This window comes from Salmo salar, chromosome ssa09, assembly GCF_905237065.1.
Source record: "Salmo salar chromosome ssa09, Ssal_v3.1, whole genome shotgun sequence".
In the NCBI taxonomy this organism is placed as follows: Eukaryota; Metazoa; Chordata; class Actinopteri; order Salmoniformes; family Salmonidae; genus Salmo; species Salmo salar.
In genome coordinates, this window is record NC_059450.1 from 101,875,438 (window position 1) to 101,900,329 (window position 24,892).

General features: G+C 45.0%; 1 protein-coding gene across 1 annotated transcript in view; it reads right to left on the reverse strand.

Annotated features, from left to right (window-relative positions):
• Window positions 1-24,892, reverse strand: part of LOC106591096 (endoplasmic reticulum-Golgi intermediate compartment protein 1) — a 92,650-nt gene that overhangs the window by 36,200 nt on the left and 31,558 nt on the right. Inside the window, 2 exon segments of the mRNA XM_045725004.1 lie at window positions 3,113-3,185; window positions 10,178-10,349. Of these exon segments, the coding sequence (XP_045580960.1) occupies window positions 3,113-3,185; window positions 10,178-10,349 (245 nt within the window).

Consider the following 24,892-nt stretch of genomic DNA (forward strand, 5'->3'; position numbering starts at 1 on the left):
AGGAAGAGGTAGAGGTAGTGGTAGAGGTAGTGGAAGAGGTAGAGGGGTAGAGGTAGAGGGGTAGAGGGGTAGAGGTAGTGGTAGAGGTAGAGGGGTAGAAGTAGAGGGGTAGTGGTAGCGGTTGTGGTAGTGGTAGAGGTAGTGGTTGTGGTGTGGGTAGAGTAGAGGTAGAGGTAGTGGTAGTGGTAGAGGGAGTGGAAGAGGTAGAGGGGTAGACGTGAGGGGTAGACTTAGAGGGGTAGAGGTAGAGGGGTAGAGGTAGTGGTAAAGGAAGAGGTAGAGGTAGTGGTAGTGGTAGAGGTAGTGGAAGAGGTAGAGGGGTAGAGGTAGAGGGGTAGAGGGGTAGAGGTAGTGGTAGAGGTAGAGGGGTAGAAGTAGAGGGGTAGTGGTAGTGGTAGTGGTAGTGGTAGAGGTAGTGGTAGAGTGGTAGAGGTAGTGGTAGATAGGTAGAGGTAGAGGTAGAGGTAGTTGTAGTGGTAGTTGTAGTGGTAGAGAGGCAGTGGTAGAGGCAGTGGTCGAGGTAGGGGTAGAGGTAGGGGTAGAGGTAGTGGTAGAGGTAGAGGGGTAGAAGTAGAGGGGTAGTGGTAGCGGTTGTGGTAGTGGTAGAGGTAGTGGTTGTGGTGTAGGTAGAGTAGAGGTAGAGGTAGTGGTAGTGGTAGAGGGAGTGGAAGAGGTAGAGGGGTAGACGTAGAGGGGTAGACTTAGAGGGGTAGAGGTAGAGGGGTAGAGGTAGTGGTAAAGGAAGAGGTAGAGGTAGTGGTAGTGGTAGAGGTAGTGGAAGAGGTAGAGGGGTAGAGGTAGAGGGGTAGAGGGGTAGAGGTAGTGGTAGAGGTAGAGGGGTAGAAGTAGAGGGGTAGTGGTAGTGGTAGTGGTAGAGGTAGTGGTAGAGTGGTAGAGGTAGTGGTAGATAGGTAGAGGTAGAGGTAGAGGTAGTTGTAGTGGTAGTTGTAGTGGTAGAGAGGCAGTGGTAGAGGCAGTGGTCGAGGTAGGGGTAGAGGTAGGGGTAGAGGTAGTGGTAGAGGTAGTGGTAGAGGTAGTGGTAGAGGTAGTTGTAGAGGTAGGGGTAGAGTTAGAGGGGTAGTGGTAGAGGTAGAGGGCTAGAGGTAGAGGTAGGTGTGTAGGTAGAGGTAGAGGTAGTGGTAGAGGGGTAGAGGAGTAGTGATAGTGGTAGAGGTAGTGTTAGAGGTAGAGGGGTAGATGGGTAGTGGTAGTGGTAGGGGTAGAGGTAGAGGGGTAGAGGTAGTGGTAGAGGTAGTGGTAGTGGTAGAGGGGTAGTGGTAGTGGTTGTGGTAGTGGTAGAGTTGGAAAAGTAGAGGGGTAGTGGTAGAGGTAGTGGTAGTGGTAGTGGTAGAGGTAGTGCTAGAGGTAGTGGTAGTGCTAGAGGTAGTGCTAGAGGTAGAGGGGTAGTGGTAGAGAGATAGAGGTAGTTGTAGAGGTAGAGGTAGAGGTAGTGGTAGTGGTAGAGGTAGAGGTAGTGGTAGAGGAAGTTGTAGAGGTAGGGGTAAATGTAGAGGTAGAGAGGTAGAGGTAGGGGTAGAGGTAGAGGTAGGAGTAGAGGTAGAGGTACTGGTAGAGGTAGTGGTAGAGAGGTAGTGGTAGAGAAGGAGGTAGAGGTAGGGGCAGAGGTAGTGGTTGAGAGTTAGTGGGAGAGAGGTAGTGGTAGAGAGGTAGTGGTAGTGGTAGAAGTAGAGGTAGTGGTAGAGGGGTAGAGGTAGTGGGAGAGAGGTAGTGGTAGAAGTAGGTGTAGAGGGCTAGAGGTGTAGAGGTAGAGGTGTAGAGGTAGAGATAGAGGGGTAGAGGGGTAGAGGTAGAGGGCTAGAGGTAGAGGGCTAGAGGGGTAGAGGTAGAGGGGTAGAGGTAGTGTTAGTGGTAGAGGTAGTGATAGGGGTAGAGGTAGTGGTAGAGGGGTAGTAGGTTAGAGGTAGTGGTACAGGGGTTGAGGTAAAGGTAGAGGGGTAGAGGTAGTGATAGAGGTAGTGGTAGAGGTAGAGGTAGTTGTAGGGCTAGAGGTAGAGGTAGAGTGGTAGAGGTAGTGGTATAGAGGAAGAGGTAGAGGTAGTGGTAGAGGTAGTGGTAGTGGTAGAGGTAGTGGTAGGGGTAGAGGTAGAGGTAGTGGTAGAGGTAGAGGGGTAGTGGTAGAGGTAGAGGTTGTGGTAGAGGTTTAGAGGTAGAGGTCGAGGTCGTGGTAGAGGTCGTGGTAGAGGTTGAGGTGGTGGTAGTGATAGTGATAGAGGTAGAGGTAGAGGTAGAGGTAGTGGTAGTGGTAGAGGTAGTGGTAGAGGTAGAGTTAGAGGTAGTGGTAGAGGTGTAGGTAGTGGTAGTGGTGTAGGTAGTGGTAGAGAGGTAGTGGTAGAGGTAGAGGTAGAGGTAGAGGGAGAGGTAGTGGTGTAGGTGGTGGTAGAGAGGTACTGGTAGAGGTAGTGGTAGAGGTAGAGGTAGTGGTAGAGGTAGTGGTGTAGGTAGTGGTAGAGGTAGAGGTAGTGGTAGAGGTAGTGGTGTAGGTAGTGGTATAGGTAGTGGTAGAGGTAGTGGTAGAGGTAGTGGTAGAGGTAGTGGTGTAGGTAGTGGTAGTGGTAGAGGTAGTGGTAGAGGTAATGGTAGAGGTGGTGGTAGAAGTAGTGGTGTAGGTAGTGGTAGAGAGTTAGTGGTAGTGGTAGAGGTAGAGGTAGTGGTAGAGGTAGTGGTAGAGGTAGAGGTAGTGGTAGAGGGGTAGAGGTAGAGGTAGAGGGGTAGAGGCAAAGGTAGTGGTAGAGGTTAAGGTAGAGGCAGAGGTAGTGGTAGTGGTAGTGGTGTAGGTAGTGGTAGAGATAGTGGTAGAGGTAGAGGTAGTGGTAGATGTGTAGAGGTAGTGGGTTAGAGGTAGTGGTAGTTTTAGAGGTAGAGGTAGTGGTAGAGGTAGTGGTAGAAGTAGAGGTAGTGGTAGAGGTAGTGGTAGAGGTAGAGGTAGTGGTAGAGGTAGTGGTAGAGGTAGAGGTAGAGGTATTGGTAGAGGTAGAGGTAGTGGTAGAGGTAGAGGTAGTGGTAGAGGTAGGGGTAGGGGTAGTGGTGGTGGTAGTGGTAGTGGTAGAGGTGGTGTGTGTGTATATATATTTATATATGTGTGTGTACTTACATTTCAGTGGCTATGAATCCCTTCAGCTCTGAGAGGAACAACAACAACATGAAGACACAGCAGATGATGGATGCTGTGGAGGAGAGGAGAGGAGAGGAGAGGAGAGGAGAGGAGAGGAGAGGAGAGGAGAGGAGAGGAGAGGAGAGGAGAGGAGAGGAGAGGAGAGGAGAGGAGAGGAGAGGATTTACACAGATTTGTTAATTGAGAGGTACAGACTGTTAAACCAAATCAATTATTTTGGGCTGGGAACCATATTTTCTACATTGTAGAATAATAGTGAAGACATCAAAACTATGAAATAACACACATGGAATCATGTAATAACCAAAACAAGTGTGGATATTCTTCAAAGTAGCCATGCTTTACACACTCTTGGCATTCTCTCAACCAGCTTCATGAGTTAGTCACCTGGAATGCATTTCAATTAAGAGGTGTGCATTGGTAAAAGTTCATTTGTGGCATTTCTTTCCTCCTAAATGCGTTTCAGCCAATCAGTTGTGTTGTGACAAGGTAGGGGTGTTATACAGAAGATAGTCCTATTTGGTAAAAGACCAAGTCCATATTATGGCAAGAACAGCTCAAATAAACAAAGAGAAATGACAGTTCATCATTACTTTAAGACATGAAGGTACGTCAATACGGAACATTTCAAGTTTCTTGAAGTGCAGCCGGAAAAACTATCAAGCGCTGTGATGAAACTGGCTCTCATGAGGACCGCCACAGGAAAGGAAGACCCAGAGTTACCTCTGCTGCAGAGGATAAGTTCATTAGAGTTAACAGCCTCAGAAATTGCAGCCCAAATAAATTCTTCAGAGTTCAAGTAACAGACACATCTCAACATCAACTGTTCAGAGGAGACTGTGTGAATCAGGCCTTCATGGTCGAATTGCTGCAAAGAAACCACTACTAAAGGACACCAATAAGAAGAAGAGACTTGCATGGGCCAAGAAAATGAGCAGCAGACATTAGACTGGTGGAAATCTGTACTTTGGTCTGATGTGTCTAAATTTGATATTTTTGGTTCCAACCACCGTGTGTCTTTGTGAGACGCAGAGTAGGTGAACGGATGATCTCTGCATGTGTGGTTCCCACCTTGAAGCATGGAGGAGGAGGTATGATGGTGCTTTGCTGGGGACAAGGTCAGTGATTTATTTAGAATTCAAGGCACACTTAACCAGCATGGCTACCACAGCATTCTGCAGTGATACGCCATCCCATCTGGTTTTTGCTTCATGGGACTATCCTTTATTTTTCAACAAGACAATGACCCAACACACCTCCAGACTATTTGGCCAAGAAGGAGAGTGACGAAGCGCTGCATCAGATGACCTGGCCTCCACAATCACTCGACCTCAACCCAATTGTGCAGCATGATGAGTGGGAGGCTAACAATGCAGCCAGACAGCTCTAGTAATGAATGAGGAAGTGGAGCTGTGTAGCATGATGAGTGGGAGGCTAACAATGCAGCCAGACAGCTCTAGTAATGAATGAGGAAGTGGAGCAGACTCTTTTCTCTTGGCGCTACAAAGTGGCTGTGCTGATAGGGTGACTTGATCCTCTCAATCACATGAGACACATTTGACAGAGGTACCGAACTTAACAAAAATTCTACTATGAACAGGTTTTTTTTGTATTGAAAAGGTAGTGAAATGTCTGTATACAGTCGTGGCCAAAAGTTTTGAGAATGACACAAATATTATACTCTGTCATGCTGATTGAGTTCGAATAACAGACTGGAAGCTTCAAAAGGAGGGTGGTGCTTGGAATCATTGTTCTTCCTCTGTCAACCATGGTTACCTGCAAGGAAACACGTGCCATCATTATTGCTTTGCACAAAAATGTCTTCACAGGCAAGGATATTGCTGCCAGTAAGATTGCACCTAAATCAACCATTTATCAGATCCTCAAGAACTTCAAGGAGACCGGTTCAATTGTTGTGAAGAAGGCTTCAGGGCGCCCAAGAAAGTCCAGCAAGCACCAGGACCGTCTCCTAAAGTTGATTCAGCTGCGGGATCGGGGCACCACCAGTACAGAGCTTGCTCAGGAATGGCAGCAGGCAGGTGTGAGTGCATCTGCATGCACAGTGAGGCGAAGACTTTTGGAGGATGGCCTGGTGTCAAGAAGGGCAGCAAAGAAGCCACTTCTCTCCAGGAAAAACATCAGGGACAGACTGATATTCTGCAAAAGGTAAAAGGATTGGACTGCTGAGGACTGCGGTAAAGTAATTTTCTCTGATGAATCCCCTTTCCGATTGTTTGGGGCATCCGGAAAAAAACTTGTCCGGAGAAGACAAGGTGAGCGCTACCATCAGTCCTGTGTCATGCCAACAGTAAAGCATCCTGAACCATTCATGTGTGGGGTTGCTTCTCAGCCAAGGGAGTGGGCTCATTCACAATTTTGCCTAAGAACACAGCCATGAATAAAGAATGGTACCAACACATCCTCTGAGAGCAACTTCTCCCAACCATCCAGGAACAGGTTGGTTAACGAACTATGCTTTTTCCAGCATGATGGAGCACCTTGCCATAAGGCAAAAGTGATAACTAAGTGGCTCGGGGAACAAAACAGCGACCTTAATCCCATTGAGAACTTGTGGTCAGTCCTCAAGAGGTGGGTGGACAAACAAAAACCCACAAATTCTAACAAACTTCAAGCATTGATTATGTGTCACGCCCTGACCTGAGAGAGACTTTTTATGTCTCTATTTAGGTTTGGTCAGGGTGTGATTTGGGTGGGCATTCTATGTCTGTATTTCTATGTTGGGGATTGCTTTTTTTCGGCCGGGTATGGCTCACAATCAGGAACAGCTGTACATCGTTGTTGCTGATTGGGAGTCATACTTAGGCAGCATTTGGGTTTTGTGGGTAGATATTTTCTGTTTAGTGTTTTGCACCTGACAGAACTGTTTGGCTGTTGGTTTCTTGTTTTTTGTGTTTAAAGTGTTCGATCTTTAATAAATTCATGATGAGCACTAACCACGCTGCGCCTTGGTCCACTCTCTCCAAAGACAGCCGTTACATTATGCAAGAATGATTATGCAAGAATGGCCCAGAAGTTAATTGACAGCATGCCAGGGCGGATTGCAGAGGTCTTGAAAAAGAAGGGTCAACACTGTAAATATTGACTATTTGCATCAACTTCATGTAATTGTCAATAAAAGCCTTTGACACTTATGAAATGCTTGTAATTATACTTCAGTATTCCATAGTAACATCTGACAAAAATATCTAAAGACACTGAAGCAGCAAACTTTGTGGAAATTAATATTTGTGTCATTCTCAAAACTTTTGGCCACGACTGTACCCCTAGCCAGAGTGTAGTTATAATATGTACGCTGCAAATTGACAGCAGGAATCCCAAACAGATAAACTATTTGACAAAAACCGAATCATTTCAAACCTTGATTACATTTGAATATTATCGCATGTGCCCCTCTCTATTTATGAATGGAATATTTGGGAAAAGATTTCCTCAATTAAAATCACTGAGCTGATTACATGGTGATGTCTCAGTCTTTATGTCAAACAACTGAAAATATTTTTACTTATTTTTTTTATATTGTTTGTTTTTTGCTCTGAAAAATGGGGGGGGGGGCAAATAAAATGACCGGAGGGCCACCTATTGTAGAACCCTGGACCAGACCTCTGGTACTGAGATCTGTATTTACATGTAACAGCCTATTGCAGAACCCTGGACCAGTCCTCTGGTACTGAGATCTATATTTACATGTAACAGCCTATGTTAAATACAGGAAGGATCTGAGCCGCATCCCAAATGCACCATGTTCCCTATAGAGTGCACTACTTTTGACCAGGGCCGATAAGTAGCACACTATGTAGGGAATAGGGTGCCATTTGGGGCTCTGCCCCAGTTGTCTGTTACAGCGGTCCATCCGGTTCTCTCGTTGCCATGGAGACCACGTGACCGCAGTCGGACAGTGAGTCATGGGGATCTCTCTCAGCAAGGTGAAGCTTGTTTACGCAGCGACCGTCTCCAAGGTACTCAGCGGGTCATGTGATCTTGTGGTTGAGCAGCATCATAGGACGAGCTGTCCTGTGGTGTTGATTCTAAAAGGTTTACATCAGGTAAATGTTCAACTAAGACAGACTATAGAATGGTGTCAGCCCCTCATTCAGGGTCATTATAGGACAGGACACGTAATCTTTCTCTACCTTACAAGACGTGTATGTGTGTGTGTGTGTGTGTGTGTGAGAGTGTGTGTGTGTGTGTTTGTGTGTGAGCATGTGTGAGTGTATGTGTGTTTGTGAGTGTGTGAGAGCGTGTGTGTGTGAGCGTGTGTGAGTGTGTGTAAGTGTGTGTGTGTGTGTGTGTGTGTGTGTGTGTGTGTGTGTGTGTGTGTGTGTGTGTGTGTGTGTGTGTGTGTGTGTGTGTGTGAGAGCGTGTGTGTGTGAGCATGTGTGTGAGTGTGTGAGTGTGTGAGAGCGTGTGTGAGCGTGTGTGAGCGTGTGTGAGCGCGAGAGCGTGTGTGTGTGAGCGTGTGTGAGCGTGTGTGAGCGTGTGTGTGTGTGTGTGTGTGAGCGTGTGTGTGAGTGTGTGTGAGTGAGTGTGTGTGAGCGTGTGTGTGTGTGTGTGTGTGTGCTGGTCATTGGAAGGAGAGGGGTCATGTTATTGATGCCAGCTAGTGGAAGCTGATCCCAGTAACATCGTCAGAGCTGTGACAGTGTAACTATACGTCACCATGTTGACACAACTAGGTGTAACTTCTAAACTTCTGCTTCTAAACTAAATGTCATGTGAAATCTAGGCCCAAGTTCATTTATCTACACAAATACTGTAGGTCTGGTCGCCTGGCTTATGGTGAGACAACTAAAAGCTCTTTTAAACATAACAGAAGTTTTTAATTCTTTCAACTTGGCTGCACTAGGAATATCTATTGAGACATCTTTTGGCTCGTAAGTATTAATATGTCATGTATTTGTGCTAACTTTGGGACTGATGAAACTAACCTAACATGTTTATTTACATCAGTAAAAAACCCTGAAGGGGACTGAACCCACTGGCATCCGGGAACAGATAACACAAGACAAAGGGTTAAATAGGTTACCTTTAGAGGGGAGAGGTGGCTCTGTAAGGGGTTCACTGTGGTGAATACGTGTGAACTATGAGTCTACCTGTTCAGAAGAAAATAACTAACTGGACTCCTAGACAGCAGCAGAGACATTCCTTGTAGATATGAAAGGCTACTGTAAATACTATCAATACTATGCTATCAAGATGGTATCCTACCATACAATAAAAGGAATCTGTACCATATTTCTTTACACTAATTAAATACCTTTCAGTCTTCACAAGGGACTAGGGGTGCCCCTCTGAGTACATTCTGTAGGGGCTAGGGGTCAGGGGTCAATATGGAGAGAGACTCACTCCGCCTCAATGACATCATAAACATGGGACCTGCTCCCAGTGATGCCCGAAGGCAATGTTAACGGGCACCCCAAGGGCTATAAACGGGTTTACATCCTCCTGTGATGTCATCAGAGATGGGGCCAATGATGAATCGATTCCGGTAATGATTAGTAAACTGTAACAAAACAACCACATATCTGATCTCCTAGTAATCCCAGTGTTTTAATCACTGTCAGGCGCCTGACACAGTGACAGCCTGGTGACGAACAGGAAAACAACATGACAGAACAAAAGAAACAAAAAGATTCTACCGGATACCAGAGGACTGACTGACAGTTATGTAACGCCTGAGGGCTGAGGAGGCGGGGCACAGGTAATCATTACCGTTCTCTTACACACGGTTATGTTTCACCTGAGTCATGGCAGGTATCCACGGTACCCAGTGGCGTTATGCCCATATTGGTCGTGTTTACTTAATTTCTGATGATAAATTAATTACTGATCTTCCTTTTAAAAGCCAACATTTCATTATAATTATTTATAAAAAAAAAAGATTTCTCAGCAATATTTTTTTTGGGGGGGGGGCAGGCAAAGAGTATTCCCCCCCACCCCCCCATTCTCCCTACAGATGCCTGGGCAGGATGCTAGGTACGTCTAGTACATGCAGTATTTAAAATAATATATTATTGTTATGATGTTTTCAGTCGGGGTCTCAACTTACTGTTGAGAGTTAGAATAACAGAAAACACCAAGGTGCCATTTCAAAATGTGTTTTTTCATTAGCACTCACTCAATAAGCCCATGTCAGCCAAACAAAGGTAGATTGGTAAGTCTGATAAAAAACTGATGACATTTGCCTCCAACCTATGGCAACATGTATAGAATTGGAAAAAGGAAATCAACTTTAAAACCTAAATGTTTTCTCTTGGCTGTCACGAGGGTGACAGCTAAAATGTTTTGCTGGCAGGGTGAGGGTTATAGATGTGGGTGTGGGGGTATGGGTATCGGTGGGGGTATAGATGTGGGTATGGGTGGGGGTTATGGGTGGGGGTATGGATATGGGTGGGGGTTATGGATGTGGGTACGCAGACCCACGAGCCACTGCGACCCCTCATGATGAGAGCCGTTTTTTTGTGGTACCCACCCCTGGTGTGGAGTGACACACACAGTGTTTGATTTGAGCTGCCAGTGATGGGCCAGAGGTATGAAATATATATATATATATTTTTTTAAAGAATTAGGCATAATGATTATAGCTCTAGATTGCAGGGAAAAGATGTTTCAGGTATTTGAAAAATGCTAAATTGTCTAACTTCCAGAAGGGGTGCCAACCCGCCTCCGTCCTCACGTACCTTGTGCCCCCTCTAAAATAATGGGTGTATGACGCCACTGCACCTACCTAAATGGAGAAGTTCCTGGAGTATGGCAGTACCTATACTATGACAGGTACATACCTGCACTCTGACAGGTGAGTAGACTAACTGAACCATGAGGTGACAGGTACATACCTGCACTCTGATAGGTGAGTAGACCAACTGAACCATGAGAAGTGTGTGTGTGTGTGTGTGTGTGTGTGTGTGTGTGTGTGTGTGTGTGTGTGTGTGTGTGTGTGTGTGTGTGTGTGTGTGTGTGTGTGTGTGTGTGTGTGTGTGTGTGTGTGTGTGTGTGTGTGTGTGTGTGTGTGTGTGGGCTACTGACCCACAGCTCCTGTGTACGTGGGCTGGGTCAGGTCTTTGGGGACTTTCCTGTAGACATCCAACCTAATGGAAGAGAAAGAAAAAGGGAGGGAAGGGTTAGAAAAACAAATATATACCTGCAAGCAGCAATGAATGGGGTTCACAGGATGATCAGTTGGATAACAAAGCAAGCACTATCATGTAGGAACTATCTTCCTTTATGTGTAATCACTGAAAGCATTAACATGTTTATCTCTCTCTACCACAAGGATGATGCGAGTGAAGTGAAGTTAAGACTAGTGCTGTAGGTTGGTTATCTTTGAATGCAACAGGAAATCATTCTTAAAAAGGTATTACTTAATGTATTTCCTGTATATATTTATATATAAACTACCAGTCAAAGGTTCGGACACACATACTCAGGGTTTTTCTATATTTGTACTATTTTCTTCATTGTAGAATAATAATGAAGACATCAAAACTATGAATTAACACATATGGATACATGTAGTAAAAAAAAGTGTTAAACAAATCAAAATATGTTTTATATTTGAGATTCTTCAAAGTAGCCACCCTTTGCCTTGACAGCTTTGCACACTCTTGGCATTCTCTCAACCAGCTTCATGAGGTAGTCACCTGGATTGCATTTCAATTAACAGGTGTGCCTTGGTAAAAGTGAATTTGTGGAATTTCTTTCCTTCTTAAAAACCTCTTACATCTAGACGTTCCGCTAGCGGAACACCTGCTCCAATATCCAATGATAGGCGTGGCGCGAATTACAAATTCCTCAAAAATCCAAAAACTTCAATACTTCAAACATATGGCTATTTTACACCATTTTAAAGACAAGACTCTCCTTTATCTAACCACACTGTCCGATTTCAAAAAGGCTTTACAGCGAAAGCAAAACATTAGATTATGTCAGCAGAGTACCCAGCCAGAAATAATCAGACACCCATTTTTCAAGCTAGCATATAAGGTCACATAAACCCAAACCACAGCTAAATGCAGCACTAACCTTTGATGATCTTCATCAGATGACACTCCTAGGACATTATGTTATACAACACATGCATGTTTTGTTCAATCAAGTTCATATTTATATCAAAAACCAGCTCTTTACATTAGCATGTGACGTTCAGAACTAGCATTCCCACCGAACACTTCCGGTGAATTTACTAAATTACTCACGATAAACGTTCACAAAAAACATAACTATTATTTTAAGAATTATAGATACAGAACTCCTTTATGCCACCGATTTTAAAATAGCTTTTCGGTGAAAGCACATTTTGCAATATTGTGAGTAGATAGCCCGGCCATCATGGCTAGCTATTTTGACACCCACCAAGTTTGGTACTAACCAAACTCAGATTTACTATAAGAAAAATTGGATTACCTTTGCTGTTCTTCGTCAGAATGCACTCCCAGGACTTCTACTTCAATAACAAATGTTGGTTTGGTTCCAAATAATCCATAGTTATATTCAAATAGCGGCGTTTTGTTCGTGCATTCAAGACACTATCTGAAGGGTAAAGAAGGGTGACGCACCCGGCGCGTTTCGTGACCAAAAAATTCAAAATATTCCATTACCGTACTTCGAAGCATGTCAAATGCTGTTTAAAATAAATTTTTATGCGATTTTTCTCGTAAAAAAGCGATAATATTCCGACCGGGAAACCCTGTTTTCGTTCAAAGACGAAAATATAAAAACATGGTGTCGGCTCGTGCACGCGCCCCCAGTCTCATTGTTCTCAGATCGACCACTATCCAAATGCGCTACTGTTTTTCAGCCATGGCCTGCAAAGTCATCATTCACCGTTCTGCCGCCTTCTGAGAGCCTATGGGAGCGTTAGAAAATGTCACGTTATGCCAGAGATCCCCTGTTTTGGATAGAGATGATCAAGAAGACCAAGAAATAGTCAGAGAGGGCGCTTCCTGTTTGGAATCTTCTCAGGTTTTAGCCTGCCAAATGAGTTCTGTTATACTCACAGACACAATTCAAACAGTTTTAGAAACTTTGGAGTGTTTTCTATCCAAAGCTAATAATTATATGCATATTCTAGTTTCTGGGCAGGAGTAATAATCAGATTAAATCGGGTACGTTTTTTATCCGGCCGTGAAAATACTGCCCCCTATCCATAACAAGTTAATGCGTTTTAGCCAATCAGTTGTGTTTTGACAAGGCGGGGGGGTAACCAGAAGATAGCTCCAAACCAAAGGACAACTTTCCACCGGTCTAATGTCCATTGCTCGTGTTTCTTGGTCAAAGCAAGTCTCTTATTCTTATTGTTGCCCTTTTAGTAGTGTTTTCTTTGCAGTAATTTCACTATGAAGGCCTGATTTCACAGTCTCCTCTGAACATTTGATGTTTATGTGTCTGTTACTTGAACTGTAAAGTATTTATTTGGACTGCAATTTCTGAGGCTGGTAACTCTAATGAACTTATCCACTGCAGCAGAGGTAACTCTGGGTCTTCAATTCCTGTGGTGGTCCTCATGAGAGCCAGTTTCATCACAGCGCTTGATGGTTTTTGCGGCTGCACCTGAAGAAACATGACATTTTCCGTATTGCCTGACTTCAATGTGTTAAAGTAATGATGAACTGTCGTTTCTCTTTGTTTATTTGAGCTGTTCTTGCCATAATATGGACTTGGTCTTTTACCAATTAGGGTCCAAATTGGAGACTTTTCCTTCTAACTGCTTTGTCTTTGTGAGACGTGGTGTGGGTGAACAGATCCTATCTGTATGTGTGGTTCCCACCGTGAAGCATGGAGGAGGTTGTGTTATGGTGTGTGGGTGCTTTGCTGGTGACACTGTCTGTGATTTATTTAGAATTCAAGGCACTCTTAACCAGCATGGCTACCACAGCATTCTGCAGCGATATGCCTTCCCATCTGGTTTGGGCTTAGTGGGACTATCATTTGTTTTTCAACAGGACTATGACCCAACACACCTCCAGGCTGTGTAAGGGCTATTTGACCAAGAAGGAGAGTGATGGAGTGCTGCATCAGATGACCTGGCCTCCACAATCACCCAACTTCAACCCAGTTAAGATGGTTTGGGATGAGTCAGACAGCAGAGTGAAAGAAAAGGAGCCAACAAGTGCTCAACACATGTAGGAACTCCTTCAAGACTGTTGAAAAATCATTCCTCATGAAGCTGGTTGAGAGAATGCCCAGAGTGTGCAAAGCTGTCAAAGTCAAAGGCTGGCTACTTTGAAGAATTTAAAATATATTTTTTGTTTGTTTAACACTTTTTTGGTTACTACATGATTCCATGTGTGTTATTTCATACTGTTGATATGTATCATCCGTGGTCGTTTAAGACTTTTTTTTTCAAGGCCTTATTTCTATTACAGCATATTGGATAACTGTCATTCATATTCCATTCACCCAGTTCAACGTAACAGTGATAGGTTTAGCCTACTACATGAAAATCTAATTTTCCCTCTACCCATCATGAGGTTGCTAGAACCTAGCCTACGAATGAAAGTTTACAACATACAGATGATGTCAGAAGTTTACATACATTTAGGTTGGAGTCATGAAAACTGTTTATTATTTATTATGCACAACTTGTTTTAAATCCTTCACTATTTCAGCAGGGCTCTCTACTCCAGAGGTGTACTGTTCCTCGCTACTGTCACGGTTGTTTGAATGATCGGACCAAAATGCAGCGTCTGTTTCGTTCCACATATTTATTAAACTGTGAAACTTAATGCAATACAAAAAATAAACTGAAGGACAAAAACAACAACCGTGACGCAGGAGGAACAAACACTACTCACAAAATATAATCACCCACAGAAAACAAGTGGGACAGACATTAACTTAAATATGACCTCCAATTAGAGACAACGACAACCGGCTGCCTCTAATTTGAGATCATACCAAACAAAATCAACATAGAAATACAAAACTAGAAACTGAACATAGAAATACAAAACATAGACAAACACCCCCTGTCACGCCCTGACCTACTCTACCATAGAAAATAACAACTTACTACGGTCAGGACGTGACAAATGTGCGGACTCCAACCGCACCTACAAAAACAACAACAAAACCCCCCCAAGCAACAACCCCCAAAAAAAAAACACAAAGGGAGGGTAGGGTGGGTGACTAATGTCTATGGCGGCGGCTCTGGTTCCGGGCGTAGTACCCCCACCGCCCGCTGATCACCCCGCTTCTGTATGTCCGGAGGAACCAGACCATGGATCATCGCCGGGGGCTTCGGACCGCCAACCGCCGCTGAAGACTCTGGGCTGCGGACCGCCCTTGGAGGCTCCGGACTGGGGAGCGCCGCTGGAGACCCCAGGCTGGGGAGCGTCGCTGGAGGCCCAGGGCTGAGGAGCGTTGCTGGAGGTTCCGGGCTGAGGAGTGTCGCTGGAGGCCCCGGGCTGAGGAGCGTCGCTGGAGGCCCCGGGCTGGGGAGCGTTGCTGGAGGCTCCCGGCTATGGTCAGGATGTGACAGCTAGAAGCACTTCATATTTGTTTTGGTTTCCCTTCTTAGTCCAAATAAAAGAAGATGAGTGTACATATACCCGCTGCGTTTTGGTCTCAATCCTACGACTACCGTGACATAATCCGTGAAAACTATGCAATACATCAAATAACTGAAATCTACAAAACAACAAACCGTGACGCAGAGGAGAAACAAACACTACTCACAAATAATCACCCACAAAAACAGGTGGGACAAACATCAACTTAAATATGACCTCCAATTAGAGACAACGACAACCAGCTGCCTCTAATTGGAGGTCATTCCAAACAAAACCAACATAGAAATACAAAACTAGAAACTGAACATAGAACTACAAAACATAGACAAACACCCCCTGTCATGCCCTGACCTACTCTACCATAGAAAATAACCACTTACTATGGTCAAGACGTGACATGGTGTCTTAACTCACTACTGCAATCAGAAGAAACCCTTGGTGTCTTAACTCACTACTGCTATCAGAAGAAACCCTTGGTGTCTCAACTCACTACTGCTATCAAAAGAAACTCTTGGTGTCTTAACTCACTACTGCAATCAGAAGAAACCCTTGGTGTATTAACTCACTACTGCTATCAGAAGAAACCCTTGGTGTCTTAACTCACTACTGCAATCAGAAGAAACCCTTAGTGTCTTTACTCACTACTGCAATCAGAAGAAACACTTGGTGTCTTAACTCACTACTGCAATCAGAAGAAACCCTTAGTGTCTTTACTCACTACTGCAATCAGAAGAAACCCTTGGTGTCTTAACTCACTACTGCTATCAGAAGAAACCCTTGGTGTCTCAACTCACTACTGCTATCAAAAGAAACCCTTGGTGTCTTAACTCACTACTGCAATCAGAAGAAACCCTTGGTGTATTAACTCACTACTGCTATCAGAAGAAACCCTTGGTGTCTTAACTCACTACTGCAATCAGAAGAAACCCTTGGTTTCTTAACTCACAACTGCTATCAGAAGAAACCCTTGGTGTCTTAACTCACTACTGCAATCAGAAGAAACCCTTGGTGTCTTAACTCACCACTGCTATCAGAATAAACCCTTGGTGTCTTAACTCACTACTGCTATCAGAAGAAACCCTTGGTGTCTATCAGAGGAAACCCTTGGTGTCCTAACTCACTACTGCTATCAGAAGAAACCCTTGGTGTCTATCAGAGAAACCCTTGGTGTCCTAACTCACTACTGCTATCAGAAGAAACCCTTGGTGTCTTAACTCACTACTGCTATCAGAAGAAACCCTTGGTATCTTAACTCACTACTGCTATCAAAAGAAACCCTTGGTGTCTATCAGAGGAAACCCTTGGTGTCTTAACTCACTACTGCAATCAGAAGAAACCCTTGGTGGTTTAACTCACTATTGCTATCAGAAGAAACCCTTGGTGGTTTAACTCACTACTGCTATCAGAAGAAACCCTTGGTGTCTTAACTCACTACTGCTATCAGAAGAAACCCTTGGTGTCTCAACTCACTACTGCTATCAGAAGAAACCCTTGGTGTCTCAACTCACTACTGCTATCAGAAGAAACCCTTGGTGTTTTAACTCACTACTGCTATCAGAAGAAACCCTTGGTGTCTTAACTCACTACTGCTATCAGAAGAAACCCTTGGTGTCTTAACTCACTACTGCTTTCAGAAGAAACCCTTGGTGGTTTAACTCACTACTGCTATAAGAAGAAACCCTTGGTGGCTTAACCTGTTGGGGCTAGGGGGCAGTATTTTCACGGCCGGATAAAAAACATACCCGATTTAAACTGGTTACTACTCTTGCCCAGAAACGAGAATATGCATATAATTAGTAGATTTGGATAGAAAACACTCTAAGGTTTCTACTGCAATCAGAAGAAGAAACCCTTGGTGGTTTAACTCACTACTGCTATCAGAAGAAACCCTTGGTGTCTCAACTCACTACTGCTATCAGAAGAAACCCTTGGTGTCTTAACTCACTACTGCTATCAGAAGAAACCTTCGTTGCTTTTATATCATCTCAGATTGATCTGTTTCTCCAGTTTAATCAAACCCCTGGAATGTCTCAGTATGGGAATCAATGAAGGCTTATCTAAGGGGCCAAATTACTTCATACTGCGCAAGATTAAGGAAGTGCAATATTCAACACCCAGGGGAACTTACAAATAAATTATTGGATTTGAATATGGCATATTCACACTCTTCATCCGCAGAAACAACGTTTGACACTTCAGACAGAGTTTGATCTTCTTTCAACTCGACAGGCTGAAAATCGAAATAGTAAATCTTGATGCAAAAATGATGAACATGGAGAGAAATCAGGGAAAATTCTAGCACATCAGCTGTGTCAGAGAACTCCAAATCTAACCATACCTGAGATAACTGACGAGCTGGGTAACACAGGTATTGATGATTTAGAGGTCAGTTCATGCTTTCATAACTGTTACTCACAATTATACACTTCGGAATCACCTGATAATGCTACCTTACTCCACACCTTCTTTGAGAACTTAGATATTCCTACAGTTGAACCTGAGATACCTGCTGAATTAGAAGAACAGTTCTCTGTACAAGAGATTGTGTTGGCAATTAAATCTATGCAGTGTGGTAAATCCCGTGGACCCGACGGATTTCTGAGCGAATTCTTAAAAAAAAAAATCTCAGATCAACTCTTGCTTTCCGTATTTGAGGAATCATTCTCCTCAAAACTCTTTACCCTCAACAATGAGACAAACATGTACTTCACTTATTCTGAACAAGGAAAAAAATGTAAGAGTAAATTTAAAACTGTTGAGTGTGGTTCATAAAGGTACATTTCTTGACTGAAATCTAAGATGATTGCCTGCCGTTTTGAGTCAGTCCTTCCCTCCATTATCTCTACAGATCAAACTGGTTTTGAGTCAGTCCTTCCCTCCATTATCTCTAACAGATCAAACTGGTTTTGAGTCAGTCCTTCCCTCCATTATCTCTACAGATCAAACTGGTTTTGAGTCAGTCCTTCCCTCCATTATCTCTACAGATCAAACTGGTTTTGAGTCAGTCCTTCCCTCCATTATCTCTACAGATCAAACTGGATTCATCAAAAATAAATTTTTTCAACATCAGACGTCTTTATAATATACTTTAACCCCTCTTCATCTGACAGTCCAGAGATAATGTTATCACTTGATGCTGAGAAGGCGTTTGATCAGGTGGAGTGGGAGTATCTGTTTTATACTCTCAAACTATTTAGATTCGGTCAAAATGTTATTTCCTGGATCAAAGTCCTTTACTCCTCCCCTGGCTGCAGTGTGCACAAATAACAACATTTCTGTCATTATCCGTGTATGTAGGTGGCAGGGAAGTCAGCTGCAGGAGAAACCAGAGTGGTTTAAAAAATGGAGTATTTATTAACAAAAAACTAACTCCAAAACCAACGTAGAAAAATTATCCGGGTAAACAAATAACCCGTCGCACACGATACATAAACAACACGTACATAACATAACAAACAATCACCGACAAGGATATGAGGGGAAACAGAGGGTTAAATACACAACATGTAATTACTGGGATAAGAAACAGGTGTGTAAGGAGACCAGACAAAACCAATGGAAAATTAAAAACAGATCAATGGTGGCTAGAAGACCGGTGACGTCGACCGCCGAGCACCACCCGAACAAGGAGGGGCATCAACTTCGGTAGAAGTCATGACAATTTCATCCTATTTCCAACTTCAACTTGTGTAACGAGTGCACTGAGATTTGGGAAGCATGTTCAGGGAGTGTGTGTTTTAATAAATAAAACAAACAATGAACACGAGACACAAACAACGCACTGACATGAAAACAGAGTCAGAAACAGAGTCAATAACACCTGAGGAAAGATCCAAGGGGAGTGACAGATATAGGGAAGATAATCAAGGAGGTGATGGAGTCCAGGTGATTGTCATGAGACGATGGTGACAGGTGTGCAGGATAATCAGCAGCCTGATGACCTAGAGGCCGGAGAGGGAGTATATGTGATAACGTGGGATAAGGGTTGTCCTCTATCCCGTCAGCTGTTTGCCATCACAATTGAGCATTTAACCATAGCAATACATGATAACACCACTACCAAAGGCATTATAAGAGGGGGCTTAGAGCATAAAGTTTCACTCTATGCGGATGACATTATATATATACTGCTCAAAAAAATAAAGGGAACACTTAAACAACACAATGTAACTCCAAGTCAATCACACTTCTGTGAAATCAAACTGTCCACTTAGGAAGCAACACTGATTGACAATAAATTTCACATGCTGTTGTGCAAATGGAATAGACAACAGGTGGAAATTATAGGCAATAAGCAAGACACCCCCAATAAAGGAGTGGTTCAGCAGGTGGTGACCACAGACCACTTCTCAGTTCCTATGCTTCCTGGCTGATGTTTTGGTCACTTTTGAATGCTGGCGGTGCTTTCACTCTAGTGGTAGCATGAGACGGAGTCTACAACCCACACAAGTGGCTCAGGTAGTGCAGCTCATCCAGGATGGCACATCAATGCGAGCTGTGGCAAGAAGGTTTGCTGTGTCTGTCAGCGTAGTGTCCAGAGCATGGAGGCGCTACCAGGAGACAGGCCAGTACATCAGGAGACGTGAAGGAGGCTGTAGGAGGGCAACAACCCAGCAGCAGGACCACTACCTCCGCCTTTGTGCAAGGAGGAGCAGGAGGAGCACTGCCAGAGCCCTGCAAAATGACCTCCAGCAGGCCACAAATGTGCATGTGTCTGCTCAAACAGTCAGAAACAGACTCCATGAGGGTGGTATGAGGGCCCGACGTCCACAGGTGGGGGTTGTGCTAACAGCCCAACACCGTGCAAGATGTTTGGCATTTCCTAGAGAACACTAAGATTGGCAAATTCGCCACTGGCGCCTTGTACTCTTCACAGATGAAAGCAGGTTCACACTGAGCACATGACAGACGTGACAGGCTCTGGAGACGCCGTGGAGAACTTTCTGCTGCCTGCAACATCCTCCAGCATGACCGGTTTGGTGGTGGGTCAGTCATGGTGGGGGGGCCGCACAGCCCTCCATGTGCTCGCCAGAGGTAGCCTGACTGCCATTAGGTACCGAGATGAGATCCTCAGACCCCTTGTGAGACCATATGCTGGTGCGGTTGGGTTCCTCCTAATGCAAGACAATGCTAGACCTCATGTGGCTGGAGTGTGTCAGCAGTTCCTGCAAGAGGAAGGAATTGATGCTATGGACTGGCCCGCCCGTTCCCCAGACCTGAATCCAATTGAGCACATCTGGGACATCATGTCTCGCTCCATCCACCAACGCCACGTTGCACCACAGACTGTCCAGGAGTTGGCGGATGCCTTTAGTCCAGGTCTGGGAGGAGATCCCTCAGGAGACCATCCGCCACCTCATCAGGAGCATGCCCAGGCATTGTAGGGAGGTCATACAGGCACGTGGAGGCCACACACACTACTGAGCCTCATTTTGACTTGTTTTAAGGACATTACATCAAAGTTGGATCAGCCTGTAGTGTGGTTTTCCACTTTAATTTTGAGTGTGACTCCAAATCCAGACCTCCATGGGTTGATAAATTGGATTACCATTGATTCTTTTTGTGTGATTTTGTTGTCAGCACATTCAACTATGTAAAGAAAAAAGTATTTAATAAGATTATTTCTTTCATTCAGATCTAGGATGTGTTGTTTAAGTGTTCCCTTTATTTTTTTGAGCAGTGTATATGTCTGACCCTTTAACTGGTCTTCCAGAGATCCAGGTTCTACTAAAGACAGATGGTAAATATCTGGGTAGAAGGTTCATCTATAAAATCATGAATTGATGCCTATTAATCCTTCTGAGATACAAACTCTTTTAGTCATGTGCCCTTTAGAATCACTACACACAATCTCAAAGATCTCTATAAAGACAATGTCTCTCCATTGATCCTCCGCCTGAAACAGAATGTTGAACGCTGGGATTTACGCTCTCTTTCTTCGGGCGGAAGAATTAACACCGTTAAAATGAATGTATTTTTATTAATTCGGTTTTTACACCTTATTTCAATGTATTTCTATATTTCTGATAAATTATTTTTTTAAATCTCCATAGCTACACTGACATCTGCTTTTATCTGGAACTAGAAAAATGTAAGAACTTAAGAACGTATTGCAGAGATCTTGTCCCCAGGGTGGTCTAGCACTTCCGAACGTTGCATATTATTACTGGGCAGCTAATATAAGAATCATTCTATATTGAATGACAGAAGTCCCTGATGTTACAGGCCCAAAATGGATGACGTTGGAGATCTCATCCTGTGGACCCACCTCCTTAGCAGCCTTACTCTGCTCTAAACTTGCATTAGCTGAGCCTGTTAAAAACCCTACTGTGAAACATTCTCAAAAATTCTGGAAACAGTTCAGGCGATCGTTTGGTCTCACTGATTTTTGAACTTCTGCCCCATTATTAAAGATTCATACATTCTCCCCATCATTATTAGACCGGGCGTTTCATATCTGGGCTGGAAAAGGGATCTCCTCACTGAACGACTTGTACATTGATATGAATTTAGCATCTTTTGAACAGTTCGTACAAAAAAGGTCAATATTCCTAGATCCCATTTATTTAGATACCTGCAATTGCTTAGTTTTGTATCTTCATACTCTAGTCACTTCCCATCACACCCACCTCCCTCCCTTCTAGATTCTATGTTTATAGTGACCCTTTATATCAAAAGGGGGCATAAACTTGATCTATATTTTATTAAACTCAAACAATCTGGATTACCTGAACTCTCTAGAGAACCAATGGGAAGAGGATTTAGGAGAAAAACTTTTTAGAAGAAACTTGGTATGCTTCAGAGAATACATTCTTCATCTATATATGTCTAAGACATGCTGTAAATCAATTTAAAGTAGTTAAATCGGCTGCATTGGTCAAAGGCAAAATGATCCAAGATTATACCAGACAGATTCCACTTGTGACCGATGTAAGCAGGCTCCTGCTAAGTTATTACACGTTTTGGATATGCACGAAATTGACAGATTTCTGAATATCAATTTGAGCGACGTTTTCTACGACACTGGAGGAAGAAGACAGCTCTAAAGGGGCCTCCTGTGGTGCCACTCCTATAGAACTGTTTAGAGGAGCCTCCTGTGGTGTCACTCCGAATACTGGAGAGACCTATAGAACCTTCTGCCTTTATTGTATCAGGAGGCTCCTCTAAACAGTTCTACGGACTGGCACCACAGGAGGCCCCTCTAAACAGTTCTACGGACTGGCACCGCAGGAGGCTCCTCTAAACAGTTCTACGGAGTGGCACCACAGGAGGCTCCTCTAAACAGTTCTACGGAGTGGCACCACAGGAGGCTCCTCTAAACAGTTCTATGGAGCGGCAGGCTGGTATGTACTACTCTTCTAGCTAGACGTTTTCTACTAATTTAAGTGGAAGGATGGGTTTCCTCCTACTTTAACCATTGGAAAGGAAGATATGCAACATCTCAAGCTAGAGAAAATACTCTGCTCCGTGACGGGATCTGCAATTACATTTTATAATATCTGGCAACCTTTCCTGTCCTTTGTAGAAGACATGGACCCAGCTAAATTCATAACTCCCATAACCCAACCCAAATTACAATTGATATCATTATTATTCACTCGTTTTAACTTTTTATTTAAATTCTTTACTATTTGATTATATTACTCATTGTATATCATGCCTGCTTTAAGTCTGGTTTTGGGGTGGGTTTGATTTGGTAGAACATGGAGGGGTTGTGGTGGGTTTGATTTGGTAGAGCATGGAAGGGGTTGGGGTGGGTTTGATTTGGTAGAGCATGGAGGGGGTTGGGGTGGGTTTGATTTGGTAGAGCATGGAGGGGGTTAGGGTGGGTTTGATTTGGTAGAGCATGGAGGGGGTTGGGGTGGGTTTGATTTGGTAGAGCATCGAGGGGTTGGGGTGGGTTTGGTAGAACATGGAGGGGGTTGGGGTGGGTTTGATTTGGTAGAGCATGGAGGGGGTTGGGGTGGGTTGGATTTGGTAGAACATGGAGGGGTTGGGGTGGGTTTGGTAGAGCATGGAGGGGGTTGGGGTGGGTTTGATTTGGTAGAGCATGGAGGGGTTGGGTGGGTTTGATTTGGTAGAGCATGGAGGGGGTTGGGGTGGGTTTGATTTGGTAGAGCATGGAGGGGGTTGGGGTGGGTTTGGTAGAACATGGAGGGGTTGGGGTGGGTTTGATTTGGTAGAGCATGGAAGGGTTGGGGTGGGTTTGATTTGGTAGAGCATGGAGGGGGTTGGGGTGGGTTTGATTTGGTAGAACATGGAGGGGGTTGGGGTGGGTTTGGTAGAGCATGGAGGGGGTTGGGGTGGGTTTGATTTGGTAGAGCATGGAGGAGGTTGGGGTAGGTTTGATTTGGTAGAGCATGGAGGTGCCGGGGTGGGTTTGATATGGTAGAGCATGGAGGGGTTGGGGTAGGTTTGATTTGGTAGAGCATGGAGGGGGTTGGGGTGGGTTTGGTAGAACATGGAGGGGGTTGGGGTGGGTTTGATTTGGTAGAGCATGGAAGGGTTGGGGTGGGTTTGATTTGGTAGAGCATGGAGGGGTTGGGGTGGGTTGGATTTGATAGAGCATGGAGGGGTTGGGGTGGGTTTGGTAGAGCATGGAGGGGTTGGGGTGGGTTTGATTTGGTAGAGCATGGAGGGGTTGGGGTGGGTTTGATTTGGTAGAGCATGGAGGGGGTGGGGTGGGTTTGATTTGGTAGAGCATGGAGGGGTTGGGGTGGGGTTGATTTGGTAGAGCATGGAGGAGGTTGGGGTAGGTTTGATTTGGTAGAGCATGGAAGGGTTGGGGTGGGTTTGGTAGAGCATGGAGGGGTTGGGTTGGGTAGGATTTGGTAGAGCATGGAGGGGTTGGGGTGGGTTTGGTAGAACATGGAGGGGGTTGGGGTTGGTTTGGTTTGGTAGAACATGGAGGGGGTTGGGGTTGGTTTGATTTGGTAGAACATGGAGGGGGTTGGGGTGGTTTTGATTTGGTAGAACATGGAGGGGGTTGAGGTGGGTTTGGTAGAGCATGGAGGGGGTTGGGGTGGGTTTGATTTGGTAGAGCATGGAGGGGTTGGGGTGGGTTTGATTTGGTAGTGCATGGAGGGGTTGGGGTGGGTTTGATTTGGTAGAGCATGGAGGGGGTTGGGGTGGGTTTGATTTGGTAGAGCATGGAGGGGGTTGGGGTGGGGTTGATTTGGTAGAGCATGGAGGGGTTGGGGTGGGTTTGATTTGGTTGAGCATGGAGGGGTCGGGGTGGGTTTTGATTTGTTAGAGCATGGAGGGGGTTGGGGTGGGTTGGATTTGGTAGAACATGGAGGGGTTGGGGTGGGTTTGGTAGAGCATGGAGGGGGTTGGGGTGGGTAGGATTTGGTAGAGCATGGAGGGGTTGGGGTGGGTTTGGTAGAACATGGAGGGGGTTGGGGTTGGTTTGATTTGGTAGAACATGGAGGGGGTTGAGGTGGGTTTGGTAGAGCATGGAGGGGGTTGGGTTGGGTAGGATTTGGTAGAGCATGGAGGGGTTGGGGTGGGTTTGGTAGAACATGGAGGGGTTGGGGTTGGTTTGATTTGGTAGAACATGGAGGGGGTTGAGGTGGGTTTGGTAGAGCATGGAGGGGGTTGGGGTGGGTTTGATTTGGTAGAGCATGGAGGGGTTGGGGTGGGTTTGATTTGGTAGTGCATGGAGGGGGTTGGGGTGGGTTTGATTTGGTAGAGCATGGAGGGGTTGGGGTGGGTTGGATTTAGTAGAGCATGGAGGGGGTTGGGGTGGGGTTGATTTGGTAGAGCATGGAGGGGGTTGGGGTGGGTTTGATTTGGTTGAGCATGGAGGGGTCGGGGTGGGTTTGATTTGTTAGAGCATGGAGGGGGTTGGGGTGGGTTTGGTAGAGCATGGAGGGGTTGGGGTGGGTTTGATTTGGTAGAGCATGGAGGGGTCGGGGTGGGTTTGATTTGTTAGAGCATGGAGGGAGTTGGGGTGGGTTGGATTTGGTAGAACATGGAGGGGTTGGGGTGGGGTTGATTTGGTAGAGCTTGGAGGGGGTTGGGGTGGGTTGCATTTGGTAGAAGATGGAGGGGTTGGGGTGGGTTTGGTAGAGCATGGAGGGGGTTGGGGTGGGTTTGATTTGGTAGAGCATGGAGGGGTCGGGGTGGGTTTGATTTGTTAGAGCATGGAGGGAGTTGGGGTGGGTTGGATTTGGTAGAACATGGAGGGTTTGGGGTGGGTTTGGTAGAGCATGGAGGGGGTTGGGGTGGG